Here is an 18,323-nt window from a genome sequence, read left to right on the forward strand (position 1 = left end):
ATAGCCAGAATCCAACAAAAATCCATTGCCATGACTTATCGCCTGAGGAAAAAAATACGCTTTAGTCACAAAACATCGATTAATGGAAACACTATTATTTCACAATGCTTTTATAATCGACATTTATAAAATATCGCCAAAGTTTTGCGCAAATCTGCAATGGAAACACACCTATTAGCTACGTTTCCATTACCCTTTAAAAAAGAAATTGCGAATTGAAAATGCGCCTAATGGAAAGGATTAAATTGATAATAAACTCCCATATATCGCAAAACAGTTTTTACGCTCGCATGTGGTGGTTTTTCAGGCAATTCAAAATACGAATATTTCGCAAAACAGCAATGGAAATGTTTTTTTTTTTTTTTTTTCACATTAACAGGTCACATTTGATTAAATATAGCCAAAATCCCTCAAAAATCCATTGGTATGTCTCTTCACCAGAGAGAAAAAAAAAATGTTTTAGTCACATAACATCGGTTAATGGAAACACCGTCATTTCGCAATACTTTTTAATCGACATTTATTAAATATCTCCAAAGTTTTGTGCAAATCTGCAATGGAAACAGACCTATTATCTGCGTTTCCATCACCCTTTAAATTGCGCAAAAAGAAATTGCGCATTGAAAATACACCTAATGGAAGCGGTTAAATTGCGCAAAATTGGTTGTTTTTCAGGCAGTTCGAAAAAGGAATATTTCGCAAAACAGCAATGAAAATGTTTTTTTTTTTCTTTCTTTCTTTCTTTTTTTTGCATTTATAGGTTACATTCGATTAAATATAGCCAAAATCCATTGCTATGACATATCACCAGAGGAAAAAATTCAGTTTTAGTCGCATAACTTCGGTTAATGGAAACACCGTCATTTCGCAATACTTTTTAATCGACATTTATTAAATATCGCCAAAGTTTTGTGCAAAACTGCAATGGAAACACACCTATTATCTGCGTTTCCATCACCCTTTAAATATCGCAAAATGAAATTTCGAATTGAAAATACACCTAACGGAAACACCTAAATTGCACAAAAACTCCCATTTATCACAAAACAGTTTTTAAGCTTGCATGAGGTGGTTTTGCAGGCAATTCGACAAAGAAATACTTCACAAAACAGCTATGGAATTTTATTTTTTCACATTTGCAGGTCACATTCGATTAAATATAGCCAAAATCCCACAAAAATCCATTGCCATGACTTATCGCCAGAGGAAAAAAATATGTTTTAGTCGCATAACATCGGTCAATGAAAACACCGTCATTTCGTAATACTTTTTAATTGACATTTATAAGATAGTGACAAAGTTTTCACAAATTTACCCTTTAAATTGCGCAAAATGAAATTGCGAATTGAAAATGCGCCTAATGGAAACGCTTAAATAGCACTTAGTTTGTTAGACAGTGCGACTGTACACTGCAAAAAATGCTTTTCTTACTTATTTTTTTGTCTTGTTTCCAGCCAAAGTATCTAAAAATTCTTAAATCAAGAAGGATTTTCTAAACGAGTAAAAATTAATGTCTTATTTTCAGAAAAAACAAGTCAAAATTAAGTGTGTTTTTGCTTGAAACAAGCAAAATAATCTGCCAATGGGCTAAGAAAAATAATCTTGTTTTCTGTTTGAAATTAGATTTTTTTTCTTACCCCATTGGCAGATTATTTTGCTTGTTCTAAGAAAAAATTACTTAATTTTGGCTTGTTTTTTCTGAAAATAAGACATTCATTTTTACTCGTCTAGAAAATCCTTCTTGATTTAAGAATTTTTAGATACTTTGGCTGGAAACAAGACAAAAAAATCTTAGTAAGAAAAGCATTTGGCCCTGGAGCACAAAACCAGTCTTAAGTCGCTGGGGTATATTTGTAGCAATAGCCAAAAATACAATGTATGGGTCAAAATTATTGATTTTTCTTTTATGCCAAAAATCATTAGGAAATTAAGTAAAGATCATGTTCCATGAAGATTGTTTGTAAAATTCCTACTATAAATATATCAAAATGTAATTTTTGATTAGTAATATGCATTGTTAAGAACTTAATTTGATAAGGTGATTTTCTCAATATTTAGATTTTTTTGCTCCCTCAGATTCCAGATTTTCAAATAGTTGTATCTCGGGCCAAATATTGTCCTGTCCTAACAAACCATACATCAATAGAAGGCTTATTTATTGAGCTGTATACATCTCAGTTTTGTAAAATTTAACCTTATGACTGGTTTTGTGGTCCAGGGTCACATATTTTGAAGTTAGTTTATGAGACGGTGTGCTGAATCACTTTTAAACCAAGCTTGTTTCACATGACGAATTTTACAACGAAACTCCAAAATCACGTGGATTTCGCCTACGAAAATTGCCTCAACAATGGTAAATGTAGTCAAGATGGCGTGTGCAATCTATACGCTTTGGTCCGGTTTCACAGACAGGGCTTAGACTAAGCCAGGATTAGGCCATAGATCAATTAGGACATTTAAGTAATTTTTATAAACATGCTTAGAAAACGACATTACTGGCGTGCATCTTAAAACAAAAAAAGGCACTGATATATTTTTAAGATCAGTCAGTGCAAGTTTATTTCAGTTGAAACAGCTTAGACTTAAATTTTAGTCTAGGACTAGGCTTAAGGCCTGTCTGTGAAACCGGGGATTTATGTATTTGAAATAAACTCCCAAATATCAAGTCAAACTATATTGCTGTCAGACTGTACTGAGGTGTAACGTGTGTGTGTTCAGAGCGGCAGTGTGATGATGGAGGGTTTGGGTCTTCAGGCCGTGGCTCTGAGCGACGGATCCACCGCTTACATACAGCAGAGCATCAGCGGTAAACCCCTCAAACTCTCATGAAAGTGAAGTACGTTCAGTGGTTCAGTGTGACCTAGAGATCTGATGGTGTTTTGATAATCAGATGGGAGTCTGCTGGAAGGAAACACGGTTCAGCTGGAGGACGGGACCACGGCGTTCATCCAGCACGTCAGCGTCCAGCAGAAAGGTGTGTAAATGTGTCTGACGCCACTGAGCACCTCAGCTTACCAGAGAGAGCACGATACTGACAAAACCATGTGTTTGTGTGTGTAGAGTCGCTGGCGTTTGAGGACGGTCAGGCCGTGCAGCTGGAGGACGGGACCACAGCCTTCATCCACCACACGCCTAAAGGTGCCCACACACACTTAAAATACAGTACAGACCAAAAGTTTGGACACACCTTCTCATTCAGAGTTTTCTTTATTTTCATGAAACTTTGCTGGAAGTATCGCCTGGGTCTCCACTAGGGATGTAACGGTATCAAAACTTTACGGTACGGTAATACCTCGGTATGAATGGCCCGGTACGGTATTTATTGAATCATTTACAGGAAAAACAAAACTAATGAAGAGACTCGAAAAAAGTGCCAGAAGTGTTTATTAAACAGTTTACATGAACACTGAACATATCAATGGCATACAAATTAGCCATCTATCTGTAAACTTTGAAACAGAAACTTAAATATTTCAATTTTAGTAACAAAAAAATATTAAAGCATGTAAAAAACAGTCAAATCAGTTTAGCTGAATGAGTTGTCTGAATCTAGTTGTCTGCTTGAAATAAGATTTTTTTTTCTTACCCCATTGGCAGATTATTTAGCTTGTTTTAAACAAAAACTCACTTAATTTGGACTTGTTTTTACTAAAAACAAGACGATAATTTTTACTCGTCTAGAAAATCCTTCTTGATTTAAGAATTTTTAGATATTTTGGCTGGAAACAAGACAAAATTCTAAGTAAGAAAAGCATTTTTTTGCAGTGCAGTAGGCTCTCATGCCTTTCTTTCGCATTAAATCTTTATTAAAAACAATCCTTTAAAGAACTGTTCTACCTGGACAAGTGCATCTATTATGTTGCATAGTTTATTTAAAACTGCGCCTTTCCTTATTTTAAACCTAGCCAAAAAGCCACGTGTTGACTGTGAAATTTATATGCATTTATGGTACATTTCCGTGTCAATCCATGTTCATTTTTACTGCGAACAAATGCACTGTAACATTAATTCAGCGCATACAGCGCAGCAAAAAATAGACTCGGTGCCGAAACGATCGCTGCACTGCTGCAAAGGCACCGCTTCCAGGACGTACTGCCGGACAGCAACCGCGTGCAGTGTGAACGCTCTAATCCGTTAACATGGGTGCTGAAAAGAATACGTAACGCATACGCACTGCAGACGGAGCAGGTTCGACCATTTCCATCTCTTTTCCTTGCTGCTATAGTCTGTAGCGACAACAGACCGCAAGGGCTGATGGGAAATGTAGTTCCCGCTATACCTCCCGTTCGCTCCATTCGCCTGAGCAAACTTTTCTCAGAAGACCTATCGTTTTATCGAGTCATGCGACCACGGTAGTATCGAAAAAATTTGTTATTGCGGTATGACGGTATTTACAATACCGTTACATCCCTAGTCTCCACACATGAACTCAAGCATTGAGAACATTGTTTGTGTACAGTCGTGGCCAAAAGTTTTGAGAATTACATAAATATTGGAAATTGGAAAAGTTGCTGCTTAAGGCCGTATTCACACTTGGCGTCTTTTTTGACAAGAAAAAGTTGACTAGGGCGTTTTTTTAGTAAAAAAAAAAAAAAGCTGGCAGCGTTCTGTTACAAAAAGCAGCCGAGTGCGTCTTTTGTTGCTATAACAACAGCTGCAACAGTAGCGTAGTGCTGTGTGGTGAAGAAATGTCGAGAAAGAGCCTCTTTGTGATGTATATTATGATAGAGTTGTTTACAAATATCATACAACTACTTGTGCTCCGAAACTAGTGCGATAAGTTTATCTACCGGTAACTTCTCCATTTTTTTCTTGTTGTTTTTGTTGTTATGGAAACGATAGGTCCCGCTACTCGCTTGTCATTGGTCAGCTGTCAAAAAAGCGCTTGACGTAGGGCGTTTCCTTCAACTTCAAGTTCAACTTTTCTCAACTTAAAAAGACGCTCTGAGCTGCAAAAAAAGACGCCGGCGGTGGCGTTTAAAAAGAGCGCTAGGGCTTTTTTGAAAAGACGGTTTACTCCATAGGATTAGAATGTAAAACAGACGCTGGCAGTTTGGAAAAGGACGGCAAGTGTGAACACGGCCTTAGTTTTTATAATAGCAATTTGCATATACTGCAGAATGTTATGAAGAGTGATCAGATGAATTGCATAGTCCTTCTTTGCCACGAAAATTAACTTAATCCCGAAAAAACTTTCCACTGCATTGTTAAGAAGGCTTCGGGGCGTCCAAGAAAGTCCAGCAAGCGCCAGGATGGTCTCCTAAAGAGGATTGAGCTGCGGGATCGGAGTGCCACCAGTGCAGAGCTTGCTCAGGAATGGCAGCAGGCAGGTGTGAGCGCATCTGAACGCACAGTGAGACAAGACTTTTGGAAGATGGCCTGATGTCAAGAAGGGCAACAAAGAAGCCACTTCTCTGGGACAGATTGATCTTCTGCAGAAAGTATGGCCAATGGACTGCTGAGGACTGGGGCAAAGTCATATTCTCCGATGAAGCCTCTTTCCGATTGTTTGGGGCATCTGGAAAAAGGCTTGTCCGGAGAAGAAAAGGTGAGCGCTACCATCAGTCCTGTGTCATGCCAACAGTAAAGCATCCTGAGACCATTCGTGTGTGGGGTTGCTTCTCATCCAAGGGAGTGGGCTCACTCACAATTTGTAGCCATGAATAAAGAATGGCACCAAAACACCCTCCAACTGCAACTTCTTCCAGCAATCCAACAACAGTTTGGTGAAGAACAATGCATTTTCCAGCACGATGGAGCACCGTGCCATAAGGCAAAAGTGATAACTAAGTGGATCGGGGACCAAAACGTTGAAATTTTGGGTCCATGGCCTGGAAACTCCCCAGATCTTAATCCCATTGAGAACTTGTGGTCAATCCTCAAGAGGCGGGTGGACAAACAAAAACCCACGAATTCTGACAAACTCCAAGAAGTGATTATGAAAGAATGGGTTGCTATCAGTCAGGATTTGGCCCAGAAGTTGATTGAGAGCATGCCCAGTCCAATTGCAGAGGTCCTGAAAACGAAGGGCCAACGCTGCAAATACTGACTCTTTGCATCAATGTCATAGCCTGGCGAGCCAGACTTACATCAAGATGTTTAGTCTGGAAACTCTCCATAGACGCGGCTTACTCCGAGGGGCGGGATAAACGGTTGTCTCTCAAAATCCCTATGCACGCAATAGGATAGCGCTTCAACCAATCAGAGCAACGAAGAAGGTGACGTAGTCAGTGCGACGGAAAATAATTGATGGGAAAGTGTTTCGCGGTAAAGTTTGATGAAGAGATTTCTGTAAGCGACCAAATGTTATTGTAATGGAGCCTAATGACTGTTGCCGTTTTTGTGAAAAAAATATGAGAATTGCGGGTGTGCTTGTACATTCAGCAAGCATTTTCGATAAACAGAAGAAACAACTAAGTATTGCCGAGAGACTACTGCATATATATACCATATACTACTGGTATATTAAGCTTTTTCCGTATCCAGTCGGCAAAACTCCAAACACATCTTCCTTTTTTAAAAATGACTTAAGTGCCGTTCTTTGCTCGTTTCTTAAAGAAAAACTTAACTCCAAGTCCTCCAGAGTCGCGGCCAAAGCCGATTCGAAAGACCGCTGTTCGACAGCTGCAGCCGCCATTCTTTGTTTTTCAAGTGGCAGCCGTCGCAACTCTGTCGTCATATGTTAAGCCCGCCCCGCCTACTCTATACGCGTTGTGATTGGCCTGACCCAATTTGGGTTTTTGCAGCTAGAAGGTCTATTGAGAGTGTCTAGACCCACCTGGCTGCAAAATAATTTTTGCTGCCGCTAGGGTGCGTCTAGATTTCTAGGCTATAAATGTCATGTAATTGTCGATAAAAGCCTTTGAAACGTATGCAGTGCGAATGAATCACAGAAACAACTGATCTAAAAGCAGCTGAGCAGCAAACTTTGTGAAAACTAGTATTTGTGTCGTTCTCAAAACTTTTGGCCACCACTGTACACAGAGTTTACTAAAAAGAAAGTTTTGAACAGCTCACTTTCACTGTTTGAGTTTCCTCTCGCGGCCGTCTTACCGAAAGCGAATTATAATTACCATTAGGTAAAAAACACTGAATACTACTTTTTATGTATGAGACTACCTCTTGAAGCTCATCAAGAGTGTGCAAAGCAGTAATCAAAGCAAAAGGTGGCTACTTTTTAGTTATGTACTGTATATAATTCCACGTGTGTTCATTCATAGTTTTGATGCCTTCAGTGTGTATCTACAGTTTTCATAGTCATGGAAATAAGGAAAACCCTGAATGAGAAGGTGTGCCCAAACTTTTGGTCTGTGCTGTATTGCTAACCAAGTTTGGCCTCTGACCTCTGTGTGCGACAGATGGGTTCGACCCCAGCGCCGTGGAGGCCGTTCAGCTGGAGGACGGCAGTACGGCGTACATCCATCACCAGACGGGCAGCGCTGTGGAGCTGAATGCAGACGCTGAGGCCATCGCCACACTGGAGAACTACGCCAGCAAGGTCTGATCATACATATATATATATGAGACATGAAAGTCTGCATGAGAGTATATTTAAGCAATAAGGTACGAGAGGCCGTGATTTATTCATGATACAGCACGGCCTCAAGTACCTTATTGCTTTTATAAAACGGTTACCACACAATAAAAATATTAAAATCAAAAATATATATTAAGTTGTACGTTTTCATAAAGTAAAATCATTAACTGCCTTCCGCTGTAAAAAGTAGTCCCTAACTGCTGCAGCTGTGTTTACGTTGCTAAGGGTGGTTGCTAAGGGGGTTCAATGATACACAAAACCGTTGAGTGAAGCGGTCATAGCAGTGCCCTATCATGAATACCACACAGCTGCTGACCAATCAGAATTGAGGAATGGAACTAACCGTTTTATAAATGCTCATAATTAGTGTTTGATTTGATGATCCACAGCTGACGGGGTCAGAGGTCGAGGTTGATGAAAACATTGAAAACACAAATGGAGCGGAGCAGACCAGCATACAGGTGTGAGAGATGGATATAGATAGATAGACAGATAAATTATTGATTTTATTCAATCATACATTGTGCATGAGCTTTATTTTTATTATTTAAATACTTCAACATTTTTTACTTTATCTAGGTAAATAATGTGTTGATTTGACTTATTTTAATGTATTGTCAATGTATTGATTTTATTTATATATTTAAATAATTTACTGGTTTTATTTACATCTTTTAGATAGGTATCTTATAGAGTTGGTTTAGACACAGATAAATACCTTATTTTTGTATTTATTCGTTTAATTTCTTTCTATTATTTAAACTGTTTATTGATTTATTTATCAATTTATAGATAATTTATTTTAATAGAAAGATAGATCCATTGATGATAGATTTTTTTTTCCCGCTTTATTTGGATAATTGATTTTATTTATTTGACTCTTATACAATTTTTATACTATTACAGTGTTAATTCATATGTTGGATTAGCTTTTCTTTTTAATTTTACTTCACTCTTTAGTAATCGTTATTTGCTTTGGTCGTTTTGTTTGTTTTTTTATTTATCGTTATTACAGTTTAGCAATTTTGGTAGTTCACTTAAACCTTAAATTTAAATCAAACTTGCCTAAATTTATTATATATATCATATATATGTATATATCAGATATATATATCAGAATCAGATACACAAGGAATTTGTCTTGGTGTATATATATATATATATATATATATATATATATATATACACAGTACAGACCAAAAGTTTGGACACACCTTCTCATTAAATTGAATGAGGTGTGTTCAAACTTTTGGCTTGTACTGTATATTTTTCTGTTTATTAAAGTTTTTACCCTACATTTGTGCAGTTTTCAGTGGGTTAGTGATATTTTTTTAAATATATATAAATTAATAAATTAATATTTTTTAAATGGGTTTTTATACAAAAACTGCTTTTTTATGTAAAATTCACTTTATAAAAGATTTCTAACTTTAATTCATGGGGATAACATGGATAATTTCACATGGTTTAGAGTAAGATTTTTGCCCATCTTTTGGAAAATCCAGTTTTAAAAGAAAAAAAAAAAAAAAAAAAAACTACAAATAACTTTTACCAGTAGGTGGCTGCAGAGCTCCACTATTTGCTATTTGACCACCTGAAAGATATTTTTCACAAGTTTTTTCAGTTGAATTCATATCTACAGTACAGACCAAAAGTTTAGACACACCTGAATGAGAAGGTCTATACTTTTGGTCTGTACTGTATATATATATATATATATATGTATGTATATGTGACCCTGGAGCACAAAACCAGTCTTAAGTCGCTGGGGTATATTTGTAGCAATAGCCAAAAACACATTGCATGGGTCAAAATTATTGATTTTTCTTTTATGTCAAAAATCATTAGGAAATTAAGTAAAGATCATGTTCCGTGAAGATTTTTTGTAAAGTTATTACTGTAAACCTATCAAAATGTAATTTTTGATTAGTAATATGCATTGCTAAGAACCTAATTTGGACAACTTTAAAGGTGATTTTCTCAGTATTTTGATTTTTTTGCACCCTCAGATTCCAGATTTTCAAATAGATGTATCTCGGCCAAATATTGTCCTATCCTAACAAACCATACATCAATAGAAAGCTTATTTAGTGAGCGTTCATATGATGTATATATCTCAGTTTTGTAAAATTTAACCTTATGACTGGTTTTGTGGTCCAGGGTCACACATATACATATATATATATATATATATATATTAAGATCAGATATTTAAATGTAATTATATATATTTAATAATTATATTATATGTGACTGGACCACCAGTCTTTGGTATATTTGTAGAAATAGCCAAAAATATGATGTATGGGTCAAAATGACAAAATTTTTCTTTTATACCAAAAATCATTAGGATATTAAATAAAGATCATGTTCCGTGAAGATATTTAGTAAATTTCCTACTGTAAATATATGAAAACTTAATTTTTGATTAGTAACATGCATCGCTAAGAACTTAATTCGAACAACTTTAAGGGCGATTTTCTCAGTATTTAAATTTTTTTGCATAAATCTCAGATTGCATATTTTTAAACAGTTGTATTTCGAACAGAACAAACAAACCATACATGAATGGAAAGATTATTTGTTTCGAAAAAGTGTCCCTTATGACTGGTTTTGTGGTCCGGGTTCACAATAACAACACTGGTTTGTTTATACAGATCATTTATTGATGTTGATTTAAATAGATTGGATGCATTGTGTGTGTTTCTCAGCTGATGTTTGAGGGCAAGGTCTGGAGCTCTGGTAAAGTCCAACAGGTCGGAGAGAAGAGTTTCCGCTGCGGACACACGGGCTGCGGCCGATACTACACCACAGCACACCATCTGAAGGTACAGAGCTTCCCACAATGCACTGGGGCAGAGCAGACCTCCAAAAACTCAGAGCCGTATGTTTGTGTGTGTGGCACAGGTGCATGAGCGCTCGCACACAGGTGACCGTCCGTACAGGTGCGAGGTGCCGTCCTGCGGTAAAGCCTTCGCCACGGGATACGGGCTCAAGAGCCACCTGCGCACGCACACCGGAGAGAAACCCTACAAATGTCCCGAGGACATGTGCTACAAAGCCTTCAAAACCTCCGGAGACCTGCAGAAACACGTGCGCACGCACACCGGTAGGACCACGCCGCGTTCACACGATGGTGAGTTACACGCAGAAACTATCAACCCCACGGTCTTTCTCTCACAGGCGAGAAGCCGTTCAAGTGTCCGTTCGAGGGCTGCGGACGCTCCTTCACCACGTCCAACATTCGTAAGGTCCACACGCGGACGCACACGGGCGAGCGGCCGTATCTGTGTCCGGAGCCGTCCTGCGGGAGAGCCTTCGCCAGCGCCACCAACTACAAGAACCACATGAGGATACACACCGGTACTCACATTTTTTATTTTTTTTTTGTTAACGATTTCTGTGTTTTTGCAGCGTTGAGTTTGTGTAACGGACATATCTGACGAATCCTTTCATGAACAAAGCGCAGAGAGAGTGTAAATAAGAGATTGATTGTGCGGTTCAGAGAGCTCCGTTGATTATAATAGAGCTTTGTGAGGAGTGTTTCTGTCAGTTTTCCTTGTGTTTTCCCCCATTTGGACTTATGTTTTGGTATCTCCCAGTGTCTCCCCCCTGTTGTTCAGTGTGCATTGGTTCTCCCCTTTGCCCATATTTGGACTTCCCCCCCATTAATCAGTTCATGAGCCACACCTGTCTTTGTTCGTTAGCATCCCTTTATATGTTGGTTTGTTTTCCCATTCCCTTTGTCCGGCGTTGATGTTAATATGTGCTGTTCCTATGTTCCTCGGTTTTCTTTGTTTTGCCCATGTTTCAGTCTTTTATTTGCCATTGTTCATTATCATTCAAATCTGTATACGTTACTTCTTCGTTGTCTGTCCATTCCCTACGCAATGCGACACCAACTTAATTTTCGAAACATTTCAACTTTGCTCTTGAGTCATTTTAACTTTATTCTTGTAATTTCGATATTCGCAAAATATTTCCACTTTATTCTTGAATTTTTTTTTACTTTATTTTGGTAATTTCGTTATTCTCTAAACATTTCGAATTCTTGTAATTTTGATTTTCTCGAAACATTTCAACTTTACTCTTGAAACATTTTAACGTTATTCCTGAAGCATATTGACTTTATGCTTGTAATTTCGATATTCTCAAAATATTTCCACTTTATTCTGGTAATTCTGTGTTTTTGCAGCGTTGAGTTTGTGTGACGGACAAATCTGACGAATCCTTTCATAAACAAAGCGTAGAGAGAGTGTATATGTGACCCTGGACCACAAAACCAGTCATAAGGTTAAATTTTACAAAACTGAGATGTATACATCATATGAATATTCAATAAATAAGCTTTCTATTGATGTATGGTTTGTTAGGATAGGACAATATTTAGCCGAGATACATCTGTTTGAAAATCTGGAATCTGAGGATGCAAAAAAATCTAAATACTGAGAAAATCACCTTTAAAGTTGTCCAAATTAGGTTCTTAGCAATGCATATTACTAATCAAAAATTACATTTTGATATATTTACAGTAGGAATTTTACAAAGAATCAACATGGAACATGATCTTTACTTAATATCCTAATGATTTTTGGCATAAAAGAAAAATCAATAATTTTGACCCATGCAATGTATTTTTGGCTATTGCTACAAATATACCCCAGCGACTTAAGACTGGTTTTGTGGTCCAGGGTCACATATAAGAGATTGATTGTGCGGTTCAGAGAGCTCCGTTGATTATAATGGAACTTTGTGAGGTCACAATAAACTAAGGTGAGTGACAGATCATTTTTTAGGGAGTTTGTAAATGAGATATTGATTTAATACAGCAGTTAAATAAACAAGAAGTTATTATTAAGTGACTTAAACACTGTTGCCTGATTTTTCTCTATTTCGTCGTCAAAAATGGTCTGAAACAGTCACGACTGAGCCGCTGCGCATCTCCACTCAGACACAGCGGTGTTTCGTTTATGAATGAACGTGCGTTTTTAAACGAATCTAGTCAAATGATTCAATTCCTCATTCATAAAGACAGTCACTTGCTTTATTCCTGAACGAATCAGCTATTCGAACGAATCAAATGAATGAATGATTCAGTAATTAAATCAGTGGCTTGCTGCCACCTACTGGCCGATTTTGTTTCATTTTTAAAGTATCTTTTCAGTTATTTAAATCATATTCCTGTATTCAAAATGTTATATTTAAAACATGAATTGTTGAATTTGATTGCATGCATGCCACCTCTGGGCCTCATTACACATGAAAATACATCTACAAGTCACTTTTGTGCTTGTTTTGAGCACGAAAACGTAACGTAAACTTTGCTGTTTAAGTTAGTTATGCAAATTCGCCACGTTGGCTAACACAAAGTGGCATGGTTTGAAATAGACGTCATACATTGCTACACAGTTGACAGTAAACTTTTTAGTTGACTTGCAAATTTCACTAGTGGGAACGCAACTTAGGATGGTAGCTATAACAGTAACGATAAAGGTAATAAAAATGTTATCCACTTAGTTTTTTTAGTTAGTTGCGTTTTTGTTTTGTTTTTTTTCGGCTGATGAACCACAAACCTCCAGCTTCAATAAAAAAAAAAATTTAAACATGTTATTTTAAATTATTATTAATTATTTAATATTATTTTATTTTTATTATTTTAATATTATATTATTTTTAATTATTTTAATTTTTGGTGGTTTTTATTCGTTTTTTATATTTCTGTTTAGATTCGATTTATATTTCTACAACAGCGTTTTAGTAAATAAAGTCGACATACTGCGAGAATAATGTCAAAATATTCTGAGAATAACGTCAAAATTACAAGAATAAAGTCGAAATGTACTGTATTTTCAAAACATTTAGACTTTATTTTTAAATCATTCCAACTGTCAGGATTAAAGAGTGTTTCTGTCTGTTTTCCTTGTGTTTTCCCCCATTTGGACTTATGTTTTGGTATCTCCCAGTGTCTCCCCCTGTTGTTCAGAGTGTATTGGTTCTCCCCTTTGCCCATATTTGGACTCCCCCCCCCCCCCTTAATCAGTTCATGAGCCACACCTGTCTTTGTTCATTAGTATCCCTTTATATGATGGTTTGTTTTCCCTATTCCCTTTGTCCAGCATTGAAGTTAATATGTGCTGTTCCTATGTTCCTCGGTTTTCTTTGTTTTGCCCATGTTTCAGTCTTTTATTTGCCCTTGTTCATTATCATAAAAATCTGTATACGTTACTTGTTCGTTGTCTGCCCATTCCCTACGCAATGTGACACCAACTTTATTCTCTAAACATTTCAACTACATTCTTGAAACATTTTAACCTTATTCCTGAAACATATTGACTTAATTCTTGTAATTTCGATATTCTCAAAATATTTCCACTTTATTCTGGTAATTTCGTTATTCTCTAAACATTTCGACTTCTCGAATTTCGATTTACATTTACATTTTAACTTTACTCTTGAAATTTTTTTACTTTATTCTGGTAATTTCGATATTCTCAAAACATTTCAACTTTACTCTTGAAACATTTTAACTTTATTCCTGAAACATTTCGACTTTATTCTTGTAATTTCGATATTCTCAAAATATTTCCACTGTATTCATGAAAATGTTTTACTTTCTTCTGGTAATTTCGCTATTCTCTAAACATTTCGACTTCTCGTAATTTAGATATTCTCGAAACATTTCAACTTTAGTCTTGAAACATTTAAACTTTATTGTAATTTCGATACTCTCAAAATATTACCACTTAAATCTCATAATTTTAGATTTTTTTTATTTTTTTTTTAACGTGGCACTAAAACGCCATTGCAATATTCTGTTGTAGCTTCAGCAATTAAAACTTATTTTAGTTAGTAACGATTTTTCTAGATGAAGTACAATTTTAAAGAGCTCAAGCATTTAAAGCGACAGACTACAAAACTGCACAAAACTCACCCATTTTGTGTTGGTGAGGACATTAACATTGTTAAACACTGTAGTAAATTGTCTTTATGGTCTGTTTCATCATTCTGGTTTATTATTCAGGTGAGAAGCCGTATCTGTGTACGGTTCCCGGCTGTGGGAAGAGTTTCACGGAGTATTCCAGTCTTTACAAGCATCATGTGGTTCACACGCACTGTAAGCCGTACACCTGCAGCCACTGCGGGAAGACCTACAGACAGACGTCCACGCTGGCCATGCACAAGCGCACCGCGCACGGAGACTTCGACACCGTGGAGGACACCGGTACGTCTTTGTCTTATTTCATGTAACTTCAACTTTAATAAATTCAAAGGCACTTACAAACAATTTTGCGTGCAGATGCAGAGGTTTTCGAGGCGTCGCCGCACAACGCCGAGCGCGATTCCGAAGTCGCCATGGAAACCGACGACATCATCAGCTCGCACTTGCAAGTGCTGGGCACAGCCGTCACCATGGTTACAGACGGCAAAGAGCTGCAGCCGGTGGGTATTATGGGATGGTGTTGTGTGGTCATCGGAGCTTAAATCGCTAACAGTTTTCATTCCGCAGGTTGCCATAGTAACGTCAGACGGCATCATGACTGAAGTGAACTCGTCGCCGTACCAGCAGGTGGCGCTTCTAGCAACAGAGAATGGCACACAGATCGCAGTACAGGTAATTACAATATCACAAATGTATTTTATTCAAGAAAAACTGGTAACAGTGTTATTGTTTGCACATAGTGAGAATATCTTGTTTAACTGTTACGTTTATGTATGTGCAGTTAGAAGATCAGCAGACGTTAGAGGAGGCGATCACCATGGCAACAGCAGCGATTCAGCACAGCGGACTGACCTCAGATCAGTGACAGCTACAAATCACAGACGATCACCTTTTTATAGCGTTTAGCGTGTATGAGAAAGAGTTTCTCCAGTCTTAACGATTTTTTTTACCTGCTTCGAGCCAGTAGAAGTGAAACGAGATGAAAATAAAAATGTATATTTGTTAATAAACAAACTTTATGCAAGTCTTTGTGAAATCTGTTTATAGTATTGTTAGCTTAAACATTGTTTGCACTTCGAAAATAACGCATTTGTTTTAGCAGGTCGAACCATCTTCGCTCAAACTTCGGCATTACTTGTCACTAAATCATATTTTACAGAATATTTTTGATTAAAATATGTGACCCGAACCACAAAACCTTGAGTAGAAGTCAAGCACGGGTATATTTGTCGCAATAGCCAAAAATACACGTGTGGGTCAAAATATATAGGATATTAAATATCATGTTCCGTTATTTTGTCAATTTCTTACCGAAAATATGTCAAAACTTACTTTTCGATTAGTAATATGCATCGCTAAAAACTTCATTTGGAAAACTTATACGTTTTTTTCAACTATTTTTTAGTTAATTTAGTTTTTTCAGCCGATGAACAATAAAAAGAGCCAATCAGAATCCCTCCGACTTGAAAGAGCTCCAGCATTTAAAGCGACAGACTACAAAACTGCAGCTAAGAAATTAAAAATAAACATTATCATATGTTGGTGTGGATGAGAGGTATCGTTATAGTTATCATTTTAATGATCTGACTTCATATATTTGCATTCACATTTAGCATTTCTCTGTCAAATTTCTCTGTTAAGGTTTGAAAATGGTTCTAATTCTTAGAGAATGGAGAGCTTCACACTACAATTATAATACGTCCTTATGTACATTACCATTGGAGTCACTTTCAGAAGTACTGTATTTGTTTTTTTTTTACATTACATGAACTTTAAATGCGCTTTTTTGCGCCCTCAGATTCTAGATTTTCAAATTGTTGTCTAAATAGTGTTATATTCTAACAAAGCATACATCAACTAAACTTATTTATTCAGCTTTCAGATGATGTGTAAATGTCAATTTAAAAAAATTGACCCATATGACTGGTTTTGTGGACCAGGATCACATATTTGGTATTTATGATAATGGAATTATGAAAAAAAAAAAAAAAAAAAAAAAACAGCGCAGGATTGTATATATCGCAAAAAAAAAAAAAAAACATATTCAAATTGATTTTGTTCCTCATATTTCGTTTTGGCGGTTTAATATGATGAATATTACACGTTTGTGTCGCTACATGGAGTTCTAGAACAACTTTAATACTCTTAAATACAGTTCTGATGCTCATTTTCCACTGAGGTAAAAGTCGTTATTTCGGGTTTTTTTTTTTTTTTTTTTTTTTGAATATTTGAATCTCCCGCTTAGTGCAAATCAGTCCGTGAGGATAGGTCTTACGTTATTTAACCATGTAATATGGCAGTTCTTAAAACTTACAAAACTAATTGTTTTTACTCACCTAGTCCTGTTTTATTCGCATTTGTCGCTTGTTAATTTTAAACCCTGGCTGCAGTACTGTAATGTGTCCAATAGAGGTCAGCAGCATTACTCTCTCTATGAGATCGGAGCTCAAACCAGAGTTATCAGATTATTACTGAACCAAGTGTACCGAAACTTTAGAGTGTGTTTACGCTAGCAGAATCACGGAGAACATACACGTAGCACACATATTTACAGAACTAAATGAGGACCTGCAATGGAGTTTGATTACAAACTACCCAAACACTATTCATTTATTTATTTATTTGTATTACAAATGAAAAACTAAATTATTGAGGTGACAAATATGAATCAATTTTGAGATATATTTACAGGAAAAACGCTGTTTTCCATTATATTTCCTGACTGTCACTATGGATACGAAATGTAAATCTGTGTTGCATTTGATGTATTTCCGTGTTTTACTGCAGTACACACACACTCACAGTTCTCAGTTCTTCCTCGACAACAGTCTCTGATTGGCTGAGCTGCTGTGAGGTCAGCCAGTGACGAGAGAGTGGAGGAAAAGCAGTGGTTTTGGGGTTTCCTCCTCAACAGTGACTGGAAATATCAGTGTGTGTGTGTGTATGAAAGGAAGTTAAACCGAGGACACACCCTGACTAAGATCATACCAGAACACACACACATACACACCCATATACTGGTGTCGAGTTCGCTTATCTGAGCTTATGAGGGTGGAGTGCATTTAGGTGACACACTGACAATACAAATAAACTCTTGAATTACAGCCAAAGTCTGTTCTCTGGAACAGTGTGTACTGGACCAATACTAGTGTGTGTGTGTGTGTGTGTGTGTGTGTGTGTGTGTGTGTGTGTGTGTGTGTGTGTGTGTGTGTGTGTGTGTGTGTTTTATCTGTAAGCCGCTGTAGATAGTCAGGGTTGTGTGGAGCGCTAAGTAAAGTGCCTCTAAATCTGTGTGAGTTTTAGCCCTTTTTGTGTTTGAAATAACAACGGCAGAATCAGGAAATACTCTGAATTCTGGGTTGATCTCTTCCTGTCACGACTGCTGATCAGGTACACACTGCAAAAAATGCTTTTCTTACTTAGAATTTTTGTCTTGTTTCCAGCCAAATTATCTTAAAATTCTTGAAACAGGAAGGATTTTCTAGACAAGTAAAAATTATTATCTTGTTTTTAGTAAAAACAAGTCAAAATTAAGTGAGTTTTTGCTTAAAACAAGCAAAATAATCTGCTAATGGGGTAAGAAAAAAAAATCTTATTTCAAGCAGACAACTAGATTATTTTTCTTACCCCATTGGCAGATTATTTTGCTTGTTTTAAGCAAAAACTCACTTAATTTTGACTTGTTTTTACTAAAAACAAGACAATAACTTTTTCTTGTCTAGAAAATCCTTCCTGATTTAAGAATTTTTAGATATTTTGGCTGGAAACAAGAAAAAAAATCTAAGTAAGAAAAGCATTTTTTGCAGTGCATGGGCTAAATGAATCAAGAAACTTCACTTAAGAGTC

General features: G+C 36.6%; 1 protein-coding gene across 1 annotated transcript; it reads left to right on the forward strand.

The window, feature by feature from the left end:
* Nucleotides 1-1,678: 1,678 nt before the first annotated feature.
* LOC141339162 (zinc finger protein 76-like) lies at nucleotides 1,679-15,501 on the forward strand. The gene is made up of 12 exons (XM_073844796.1): nucleotides 1,679-2,806; nucleotides 2,891-2,974; nucleotides 3,061-3,138; nucleotides 7,359-7,498; nucleotides 7,927-7,998; nucleotides 10,249-10,365; nucleotides 10,445-10,646; nucleotides 10,721-10,900; nucleotides 14,559-14,759; nucleotides 14,835-14,977; nucleotides 15,045-15,149; nucleotides 15,259-15,501. The coding sequence occupies exons 1-12, from the start codon at nucleotides 2,731-2,733 to the stop codon at nucleotides 15,340-15,342; spliced, it is 1,482 nt and encodes a 493-aa protein (XP_073700897.1). The 5' UTR covers nucleotides 1,679-2,730; the 3' UTR covers nucleotides 15,343-15,501.
* Nucleotides 15,502-18,323: the final 2,822 nt, after the last annotated feature.

This window comes from Garra rufa, chromosome 7, assembly GCF_049309525.1.
Source record: "Garra rufa chromosome 7, GarRuf1.0, whole genome shotgun sequence".
NCBI classification, from domain to species: domain Eukaryota; kingdom Metazoa; phylum Chordata; class Actinopteri; order Cypriniformes; family Cyprinidae; genus Garra; species Garra rufa.